Source organism: Myotis davidii, unplaced genomic scaffold (assembly GCF_000327345.1).
Source record: "Myotis davidii unplaced genomic scaffold, ASM32734v1 scaffold646, whole genome shotgun sequence".
Taxonomy (NCBI): domain Eukaryota; kingdom Metazoa; phylum Chordata; class Mammalia; order Chiroptera; family Vespertilionidae; genus Myotis; species Myotis davidii.
In genome coordinates, this window is record NW_006296801.1 from 300,229 (window position 1) to 311,815 (window position 11,587).

General features: G+C 42.4%; 1 protein-coding gene and 1 pseudogene across 8 annotated transcripts in view; one reads left to right on the top strand and one right to left on the bottom strand.

Annotated features, from left to right (window-relative positions):
* RSF1 (remodeling and spacing factor 1) overlaps positions 1-11,587 on the bottom strand; it is a 106,199-nt gene that overhangs the window by 43,522 nt on the left and 51,090 nt on the right. For all 8 annotated transcript variants that reach the window (XM_015569660.1, XM_015569662.1, XM_015569655.1 and 5 more), the window contains one exon: positions 3,252-3,406. In XM_015569660.1, coding sequence (XP_015425146.1) covers positions 3,252-3,406 — 155 coding nt within the window. The remainder of the gene's footprint in view (positions 1-3,251; positions 3,407-11,587) is intronic.
* Positions 39-825, top strand: LOC102755879 (annotated as a pseudogene).

Sequence of the window (11,587 nt, forward strand, 5' to 3'; positions counted from 1 at the left end):
ACTCCACACCCTGCTGGAGAAGCTCAGAGATCCTGTTCCCCTTTTATTTGAGGAGCTCTTTTGGAGGACACAAAATGATTACATCACTCTGGACAAAACTGCTCTAGAGGCTGGCGGGATGGCTGTGCAGGGCGCGCTGCGCTTCCTTCTGACCTTCGATTTTGACGAGACTATCGCGGATGAAAACAGTGACTGACTCGATAGTGCAGGAGAGCCTGCGCACCACCTACAGTGAGGGCTACAACGAATACATGCAGCGGGTCAAGTACCTGGGCGAGCAGGGCGTGTGGCCCGGACCTGCGTGCCCTCTATGAGCCCCCCCCACCACCCACCCACCCAGGCATGGGCGACCTGCTGCAATTTGTGGCCAAGCAGGGAGCCCACTTCGAAGTGATTCTCATCTGGGATGCCAACACCTTCAGAGCGCTCTGCCACCTGGGCCTGTTCCGCTGCATCCTCAGCAGCCTGTCAGGGTCCGACGCACGGGGGCTGCTGGCGCTGCGGCCCTTCCACTCGCACAGCCGCGCGCGGTGCCCCACCAACATGTGCAAGCACAAGGTGCTCAGCGACTCCCTGCGCGTGCGGGTCCAAGACGGCGCGCACTTCGAGTGCCTTTTCTACGTGGGCGACGGCGCCAATGACTTCCTTCCCATGGGACTGCTGGCCAACAGCGACGTGGCCCTCCCGCGCCGCGGCTATCTCATGCACCGCCTTATCCTGGAGGCGCGGAAGGCCGCGCCCAGCTCGTTTCGCCCACCCTGGTGCCTTGGGAGACAGCCCACGACGTGCGCCTCGCTTCTGCAGCAAGTGCTGAAGGCATGCTGAGATGGCTGCCTGCCAAGGAGTGGGGAAGGGAGATTGGGAAAGACAATCTAGTTTTATAACTTCCTTTCCCTTTCGCGTTGGTATGTCCCTCTGGGAATTTCTAGAATTCTCCGTCCAATCAGGGGCTAAAGGAGGGAGTCCAGAGCCATCCGAACTATCTATGCAGTTAAAACAGCTCAGCTGCCTCCCTCAGATCCACAGCAAGCAGTTAAAAATTCTGGAGTGTGGCTCAACCCGGGTGATGCGCATACCTGGGAAGGCAGCAGCGTTTCTAAAAGCTCGCCCTCTGAACTGGGAGAAAGAGATTCCCTTGCAGATGAGAGAACTTTAACTGCTGCCCGGGTGTAACTTCCCCTCTCCAAGGCTTAGGTCAAGGAGAAATCGTCCCGCATTGGATTCCCCGCAGAAAGAAAGCTTTCCACCGACAGCCCCAGGCCTAGATCTCGCTTCACCTACGGTGATCCCACCCTACATCCCTTTTCTTGCCTCCCTTCCCCTGCCCATCCAGCCAGCAACCCCAAAGGAAGAAAAGCCAGATGGAACAGTCGCCTCCTAGTGGTGGAACGAGGTACCACACTGTCGGGCTTGGGCGGGACCAGCCAGGAAGCTCGCAGAGGTGCCTCAGTGTCTTCTATCCCAGCCTCCTCTATGCAGCAAGACCAGGAACTTAACCAAAGTCACTTCCGTAGACTGGGCCCTCTTGGGCTCCCTCCTCTCATATGGAACAGAAAGCCCTGATGTTTTAAAGCAGAGCCAGCGAAATCCAAGCCCATCCTCTTTGGTGTTCTAGAGCTATTAAAACCGGATGAAGGGGGAAAAAACACAAAAGGGGGACCCTTGGGCTGATGCTCTAACCACTGAACCAAACCATCCAGGGCAAATTCTCACTTTTATAGATAATGTATTTCTTCTTGGCACCTATATAGAATATAATCTTTTTGTATTATGGGCTGAGTCACCCCTTTATATCTCCCAAGGTTAGATATAAAACATGGCCATTTAACTAATCTATATTTATAAAAGCCAAGCGCCTGGAACGACCAGTGGCTATGCTGTGCACTGTAGCAGCCAACTGGCCAGATCAGAGCCCCAATTGCCCCCCCACACACAACTTCCCCCGGCCCCTCCCCCCATTGGCCTGTCCCCAATCGGCCCCCACCAGAGCACAAATTCATGCACTGATCCTCTAGTCATTAAAGAAAAAATCTATTTTAGCTGTAAGAATAAGAATGGCTATTTTATTCTTTCTCTAGTTCCTATTTCTTTTTCCTCCTTAACTGATTTCCAAATATTCAACCATAATTTTGTTACATTTTGCTTTATTATTCTAACAACATTAGATATTCTCTAGACTGCAGCTTTCAAGCTCCCCACAGAAGGGTAATGTTGGTTTATATCTGAGAATAATAAAAATGACAAACCAGAATCACATTTATTTGGTCTTGCTATGGAACAGAACATAGTAACTACACCTAAGAAGATGGAGTAAGAAATTGGGATTTGGGGGCTGAATAAAAAAGTTTACTCTGCCCAGCCAGTGTGGCTCAGTTGTTGAGTATCAACCCATGAACCAGAGGTCACCAGCTTGATTCCCTACCAGGGTACATACCCAGGTTGAGGGCTTGATCCCCAGTAGAGGTGTGCAGGAGGCAGCCAATGGCTGTTTCTCTCTCATTGATGTTTCTATCTCTCTATCCCTCTCCCTCCCTCTCTCTCTAAAATCAATAAAAACAGTTTTTTTAAAAAGATTGGGGGTAGGGGAAGGTCTATTCCTCCAAGCAATGTGTAAGTACAGCATCAAAAGTGCACGGAACCCTGGCACAGTTTGAGCATCATCCCAATGCACCAAGGTTCCAATGTGGATCCCCGGTCAGAGAGCTTACAGAAGGCATCCAATCGATATTTCTCTCTCACATCGATGTTTCTCTCTCTCCCTCTCTCTAAATCAATAAAAACATATCCTTGGGTGAGGATTAAATAAAAATGTACACAGAGCCCTGGCCAGGTAGCTCTGTTGGTTAGAGTGTCATCCTGATACGCCAAAGTTGCCAGTTTGATCCCCTGGTCAGGGCACATAGAAGCAGCAACCAATGAATGCCTCAGAATTGTACCCTTAAAAACGTTTAAAATGATAAATTGTAAGTTATGAGTATTTTACCACAATAAGTTTGCTAAGTAGCTTCACATTCCTAAACCAGTAAAAGATTATGTTTTGATGGTCTGAACATTTTCATTTAAATTTTTTAAATGTCCTATATAAACGAGCAAAATACTCATTTTTCAATTTGCTTTTAACTTAAAAGAAAGATCAACCTTCTTTTACAGGAAGCCTAACAATTTTTCAAATCGAGAGAATTCCAATTTAAATAGTTAGGAAGGGGAGTGAAAGAAGACAAGAAATTACAAAACAAAACACACAAAAAAACCTTGTTTAGGTGTTTCTTCCTCCTTTTTAGTCTCCTCATCATCTAAGCTGGGACTGTCCCGGGAAGAGCTGTCCTGTTGGCTGGAGCTTTTCAATAGTACAGGATCAATTTGTGCTTTCAGGAGTGCAAGAGTCTCAGCCAACTCGTTTCGATTTCTAAACAGGGGAAAAAATAAGGCAACATAAAAATCTTTCTTCTATTCTAAAGAATTTTCAGAATAATACGTATTAGAAATTAAAATTTAAAAACAAAAACACTTTAAGAACAACCAAATCACTAGTACAAGCTAAACTGAATTAACTTTGAATTTTAAAATTAAGTATTAGAAATGAAAACATATTAAAATACACTAGTTTCCAAAAAATAATCTTAAGACTATTCTCTGTATTTATTAGAATGGCAATGCAAATCTCTGGCTGAAAAGAACAGCTAGGAAGAAATTAGGCAAAAATCAAAGTCTGATAATTTTTTAAAGTACTATGCAATACAAAAATAAATGTAAAACTTGCTTGAAGAAGCTTCTTTTAATAGAATAATTCAAGTTCTTGATTCATTTGAAAAAAAGACCTATTTTCCACCTACAGAGAGAATAACATTTGATATTGTTACAAAATTATGATCCAAGACTTTCTGAGTAATTATGGCAAAAAGTCAGCTGTAATAACACAGTTCAAAAACCTAAGAATTTGGGTTACTGATGTTGTTTTGTCAATTACAGTTTGCAGCTACAGGAAGGGAATTCATTTTGAATCAAAGATACAGGAAAATATCAAATAAATATGATTTTAACCTATATATTTTCTACTTTTACTATCAAAACCAGAGATCTGATATGCTCAATTTAAATGCTATGTTCAAACAAGAAACTTTAGATGAATATTTTTCCTGCTCAGATAAACACTATGTAACAGTGAAGATAAGGAAACCCTGGGCTAAGAGTTGGGACACTTAGTTCTATTTCTGCCACCAAGTTAACTAATCAGCACAACGAGCTTCCTATCTGTGTTCTCAAAGGCCTCTGTATGCAAATCTAAATCTATGTACAGACAGTCCTCACATTATGTTGCACTCAACGTTTCGTGGTTATGTTGCCATCTCCCATTTATTTATATTAAAAAAAAGGTTCCGTCATTTCGATGTATGTACATATGTGCTTTATGTTTATTATTATTTATTTACCACAAGTAAGGTCAGGAATTGTTATCTTTTTTTAATTTTTTTTTACTGTTTCACTTCGTTACTGCTATGTATGTGCTCCATGTGAATGACGTAGGTGCTTATGTGGGTGGGTTCCGACTTATGGTGAAAATCGCGTTACTTTGTGCTGTAGGAACAGATCTCCGACGTAAACCGAGGACCTACAGTGATTAGTATTAAGATGAAATTACTTGTTTTCTTATTTGTCATGACATGCCCTCTATCCTCCTATCCCTTCAACCTCCATTCCAGCTAACCTCTACTCCTTGAGAGCAATGACACTGCTTCATGAAGCAGGAGTTAAAAAATGTTTAATCATATATAATAAAAGCCTAATATGCTAAGTGTCCAGTCATCCATTCAACCAATCAAAGCATAATATACTAATGATATGCTAAGGCCACACAACCGCTTGTTATGACTTGCACTGACTACCAGGGAGCAGACAGTCGACCGGTCGACCAGTTGCTATGACATGTACTGACCCCCAGGGGGCAGACGCTCCTACCAGTAGGTTAGCTTGCTGCTGGTGTCCAGCTGATCAGGACTGAGCGAGATGGGCCAGACATGTCCTGGAGCCCTCCCGTGGTCCCTCTCCAGCTGGCCAACCTCCCACATCCCTATCCGGCCCAGATCGTGCACTGGTGGGGTCCCTCGGCCTGGCATGTGCCCTTTAACAATCTGGGATCCTTTGGGGGATGTCAGAGAGCTGGTTTTGGCCTGATCCCACAGGCCAGGCCGAGGGTCCCCACTGGTGCATGAATTCGTGCACTGGGCCTCTAGTAACGGAATAAAATCCCTGTTCCAAAACTATACAGCTGTGTGCCCTAGACAGCTCATCTATCTTCCACTAGGCCTCAGCTTCCTTACCTATAAAAGACTGTATTCTCTCAAGTATTATTAAATTGGCCTCTTAAAAAAGTAATAAAATTGAAGTGATGAATATATTTCAGAAATTAATATGGCAACCATTCTGTCATTGTGCATGTATTATAGATATCATATGACCATATCCAATTAAATGAACAGTTTAGAATTTTAATTCTCTAATAGTAGAAGGGCAGATTAGATGCTCTTTAAAGATCTTGTCTGGTACTGCCTTCACTTTACAAAAAGGAAAATTAAAAGCTAAAGACACTAAATAAATTTATTTTTGGCAAAGTTCCTATCTCTTAACATCATTAAGCCAACCGGCTTCTAACCTAAGGCTCTATCCACTTAATGTTATTACCTCTCATATTTCATTGAGAATTCCTATTACTTTTTGAGGTCACACCGGGAACTGAAGAATCTACTGAAGTTTGTTACTGTACCTATTTAAAACACTTCCAACATTAGAAGAGACCCAATATTGCTAGAAAATCCATGCCAATTATTTTCTCTATTCTAAACAGCAAAGGAATTTAGCAGAAAAATTTAGTTTTCTGTACTTTCATTAAGGCCTAAAGTGGTGATGAAATACTTGTAACAAATATTATTATTCATCCATGGCAATTTTCACTTGAATATTAATTGGAACAACTGTATAATGGCTAGAGCTTAAATATTTGTGTTTTTGAAACCTATTGCAACACTTGCTTAAACCATATAAAACTGCAATAACTATGTATGGTACCAGCTGGGAAATATTGAGGGAAACTATGAAAAGTACATGACTGTCTGACCTGGACAGGGTTGCTCAATGGTTAAGCAAAAGGTGTACCAAAAGGTGGCAAATTCGATTCTAGGTCAAGGGCAAGTACCTTGGTTTCAGGCTCTCAACCAGTGGATGTATCTCACACTGATGACTCTCTCTGTCTCTCCCTCCCCCCCGCTCCCACTCTCTGAAAAGCAATGGGAAAAATATCCTCAAGTGAGAATTAACAAAAACAACAATAAAAAAAAACACCAAGCTGTACACCTGAAAAAAGTAACGAAATTGCAAAAATATTTTTACAAAATTGCCATTTTTATAGGTTAAAAATCATAATCATATGGTTTAATGAATTTAACTACTTTTACTCTTTTGTAAGTAACTTACTAAATTTTGTTTAAACTTAAAATATAATTATCAGTTAATACTTCCTACCTATCTACCTCATATATACTTATGTTATAAATATTACAACAGACAGAAATGGAAATTGCTATTTAATAAAAGTTTTAAAACTGTGGTGATGCTATGGTATTACAATTTTTAAAAAAGACTATTCTTTCAAGTAGTTTTATGTTCACAGCAAAATTGCGAAGAAGGTTCAGAGATTTCCCACATACTCCCTTTTATACGAGTAGAAATACAATGTAAGTTTATTCATTTAATAAAATAAGGAAACAACAATGTGTTAATCAGGGGTTTAGAATTTGGTTTTAAATACATTTTTATTGATTTCAAAGAGGTAGGGAGAGGGAGAGAGAGATAGAAACATCAATGATGAGAGAGAATCATTGATTGGTTGCCTTCTGCACAGCCCACACTGGGAACTGAGCCCACAACCCAGGCATGTGCCCTGACCGGGAATGGAACCATAGCCTCCTGATTCATAGGTTGACCCGCAACCACTGAGCCACACAGGCTGGGCTAGAATTTGGCTTTAAATAATACTACATAGCTTGGAAAAGTTGTCTGGCACATTGCAGATAGAAATTCATATGTTTATAGGTGTTCTTCAAAAAGGTTTACAGAAATCCAAGATGGTGGCCGACAGGACAGCAGAGAGTGCGAGTGAGAGAGAAAGGGGAGTGTGTGGGTGTGTGTGCGTGTGTGGGTGTGTGTGCATGTGTGCCTGAGGGGCAGTTATATCCCACAGGGCTTCTGGGGACTGGCGGACAGGTTCCCCTAGCCGGGCAGACACTACCACAGGTGAAATCTCTCCGGGGAGGCCGGGCCATCTTCAAGGGGAGAACGACCTCACCTCCCCTCGGGGAGACCTCAGACTCCACCGGACCCGACAGCCACACCAGCCAGGGACCAGCTGCCTCTGCTGCGAACCCACAAACACTGAGACTCCAGCCTCCCGGCTGCAGGCGCCCCTAAACAGTTTGTCCAGGGCCAGAGAAAACGGTGGGCGAATACACGGACAGGTCCAGCGCCTTCTCACAGAGCAGATAGAAGAAACAGCTAAATCGAATAGCATCCACCTGGAATTGGCGAATTAAACACAGCTGAAGAGACAATCGTGGCTGGAAGAGTCAGAGGTCGCATGGAGAGAGTGGGATTGGGGACCTGGGCTGGACGGAGAAACGCGCACAGCCGGGAACAGAGTGTCAGAGGGAGACTACGCTGCACCAAGTCCGCGTACATTGTGGAGACGTGTAGCGCTTGACTGTGGAAGGCGGTCCATAGGGCTGCTGGCAGTGGGGGACTCCAGAAAGGCAGCCTTAAGTTCTTCACCGGCCGCACAGTTGCAGGGGGGAGAGACAAAGCAGCGGTGACTATGGGGTTAAAAGGGTGTTGGTCATCCAGATATCAAGCTATATTACCAAGCCATGGTTCTCAAAACTGCCTGGTAATGGCACAAGAACAGACATATAGACAAATGAAAGAGAACAGAGAACCCAGAAATAGACCCAAGCCATTATGCTCAATTAATATTTACAAAGGAGGCAAGCGCATACAACGGAACAAGACAATCTCTTCAATAAATGGTGCTGGGAAATTGTCAGATACAGGCAAAGAAAAATGAAACTAGACCAACTTACATCTTACTCAAAAATAAACTCAAAATGGATAAAGGAGTTAAATAAGATAGGAAACCATAAAATCTTAAAAGAATCCATAGGCAGCAAAATATCAGACAAAAGAGCCTCAGGTGGCTCGCAAGCCGCAGTTTTCTGATCACTGTCATAGGGAAATGGAAACTAAGGAGAACATAAACAAATGGGACTACATCAAAATAAAAAGCTTCTGCACAGCAAAAGAAACTATCAACAAAACAACAAGAAAGCTCACTTCATGGGAGAACATATTTACCAATGTTATCTCCAATATGGGTTTAATCTCCAAAATTTACAGGGAACTGATACAACTTAACAAAAGCAAGATAAACGATCCAATAAAAAAATGGGCAAAGGACCTAAATAGACACTTTTCGAAAGAGGACATACCGAGGCCGGGAGACATATGAAAACATGCTGAAAGTCAATCATCATCCAAGAGATGCAAATCAAAACAACAATGAGGTACCATCTCACACTTGTCAGAATGGCTATCATCAACAAATGACAAGTGCTGGCGAGGATGCAGCCACTGTGGAAGACAGTATGGAGTTTCCTCAAAAAGTTAAAAATGGAACTCCCATTTGACCCAGTAATCCCACTTCTAGGAATATATCCCAAGAAAGCAGAAACACCAATCAGAAAGGATATATGCACCCCTATGTTCATAGCAGCACAATTTATAATAGTTAAGATTTAGAAACAGCCTAAGTGACCAGGGGTGGGGAATCAATCAGGGAAAAAGACATACTTTAAACAATAAAGAAAAAAAAAGGTTAACAGTAACCCAGCACCAGTTCTCTAAAATCTGTGGTTGTTACCAAAGAAAACTGTGTTCACAAATCCTATACACCCATTTGCTACTGAACAAATGCCACATGTACCACTCTATGTTTATCATAAATAAATGTTTGTACATGGAAAGAATATTTTTTTAAAGGAGAAATACAGGGAACAAAACCTGGAATAATGATCATGAATGACAGGATGTAAAAGATATACCAATGGCCGAAACCGGTTTGGCTCAGTGGATAGAGCGTCGGCCTGCGGACTGAAAGGTCCCGGGTTCGATTCCGGTCAAGGGCATGTACCTGGGCTGCGGGCACATCCCCAGTAGGAGATGTGCAGGAGGCAGCTGATCGATGTTTCTCTCTCATCGATGTTTCTAGCTCTCTATCTCTCTCCCTTCCTCTCTGTAATAAATCAATAAAATATATTTAAAAAAAAAAAGATATACCAATGGAATTATGCCTTTCTTCTTTCTGCTGACAAATATTTCTTTATGAAAAAGTGTTTCAAACTTTGGGGTTAGAAATATTGTAAGAAAAACCAATAATTAAAAAGGCTGGGAGAAAAAACAAAAATAAATCTTTATTGAACATTAGCTAGGGTTCCAGTATGATTACTCATGTATTCCTCACAACTGTATTGAGGAAGTGTTATCTATCAACTTTAAGGTGCAGGAAAAACAGTATAGAGAAATTAAGTGATCTGCCTACAGAAGGTAAATAGAGGAACATAAGTTCAAATACACTTGATAACTCTAACATCTTTGCTCTTTTTCTCACATCATGCATATAACATAAATTTAAAACAGTGTACAAGAGAAGTTATTTTAAGCATGTATGTCTAATCTACACTAATAAAAGACATACATGCAAATTGACCATACCTTTGCTATGCCTTAAGCCATGCCCACCAGCCAATCAGAGTAACTATATGCAAATTAACCCAACCAAGATGGTGGCCGGCAGCCACGGAGCTGGAGCAAGCAAGAGGCTTGGTTGCCCCAATGATGGAGGAAGCCAAGCTTCCCAGCTGTCACAGCCGGCTCTGAGCTCCACTCAAAGCAACAAAGTTTCAATTATAAAAGGTAAATAAATCCCAGAATAAAGAAAAAGGAAAGAAAAAAGGAGAGGCTGGGAGCTTCCATCACCAAGGAGGCTTGGCCAGACTGAAAATGGCCCTCAATCCTCACCCAGACTGGCCAGGCACCCCAGTGGGGACCCCCACCCTGAAGGGTGTGTGACCAGCTGCAAACAGCCATCATCCCCTCACCCAGACTGGCCAGGCACCCCATGCAAGTTGACCCTAAGAGCAGAATGACTGGGAATGACTGGTAACTATGACACACACTGACCACCATGGGGCAGATGCTCAATGCAGGAGCTGCCCCCTGGTGGTGAGTGTGCTCGAACAGGGGGAACTCTGCTCAGGCACAAGCCAGGCTGATGGCTGCCAGTACAGTGGTGGTGGTGGGAGCCTCTCCCGCCTCCTCAACAGCGCTAAGGATGTCCAACTGCAGCTTAGGTCTGCTCCCCGCTGGCAAGTGGACATCCCCCGAGGGCTCCCGGGCTGCCAGAGGGATGGCTAACTGCCATCTTAGGCCCAATTCCCCCGGGGACGGGCCTAAGCTAGCAGGTGGTCATCCCCCGAGGGGTCCCAGACTGCGAGAGGGCACAGGCCGGGCTGAGGGATTCCCCCCACCTCCCCAGTGCACAAATTTTTGTGCACCGGGCCTCTAGTCAATAATATCATATTTTCCTCACCTACAAATTAGGAGAGAATATTTCTTACATAAATATGCAATGTTGATATAGAAAATAACAAAAGGGGTGGTAAAACATGAACAGAACCTCACTCAATGTATGTATTCACAGAGAGAGATGGTGATTAAATTTTATTTCAGGACTACTTTGTTTAATCTCCGTTTAGTAACTTAACAATATGAAGGACCCATATTAAAATATGAAAAAAGGGTGCTGCTAAAACAATCACTAACAAGCTCATTCAATTCATATTTATTATTAGGGAATGAAAGATGAGCTTCCCCTGAATCAAACAAATGTTCAAAATTTCTATGGATTATTTCTTCAAACAATTAAAATTTAACATTAATATACATAAGCCAGTGGTTATAGATCTAATTCTCCCTATTTTAGTGAGTCTCTGATATTTTCCAAATTAATACAAACTATGAATATTAATGGAAGAAACTGTAATTAAGTTGCAAAAACAGAATATTAGAGACACAGAGTCTGAAAGGTCCCAGTGTCATTTATTGATTTTTAAAAAGTTGTATTTCAAGGTTTTATATTAAATGTTTTTATTCAAATATATCAGTCAATAAAAATAAGAAATCAAGATTTTAAAAAACAATTATGGTGAAAAAGCACAATCTCCCTCAGATTTCTTCAGAACCCCAGTAAAGAAATGCATACACAGTAAAAATCAAAAGTATACTAAAGTATCAGATGAAATGGGCAGATTAAAATAATCTACACTAATAAAAGAGAAACATGCAAAATTGGTGTCACTCCACTATGCCCACCAGGCAATCAGAGTGACTATGCAAATTAACCCAACAAAGATGGCGGTTAATTTTCATATGCAGGTGCGGAGCGAAGACTGAAGGCGCTGGCCAGAGTGAAGATTGAAGACTGAAG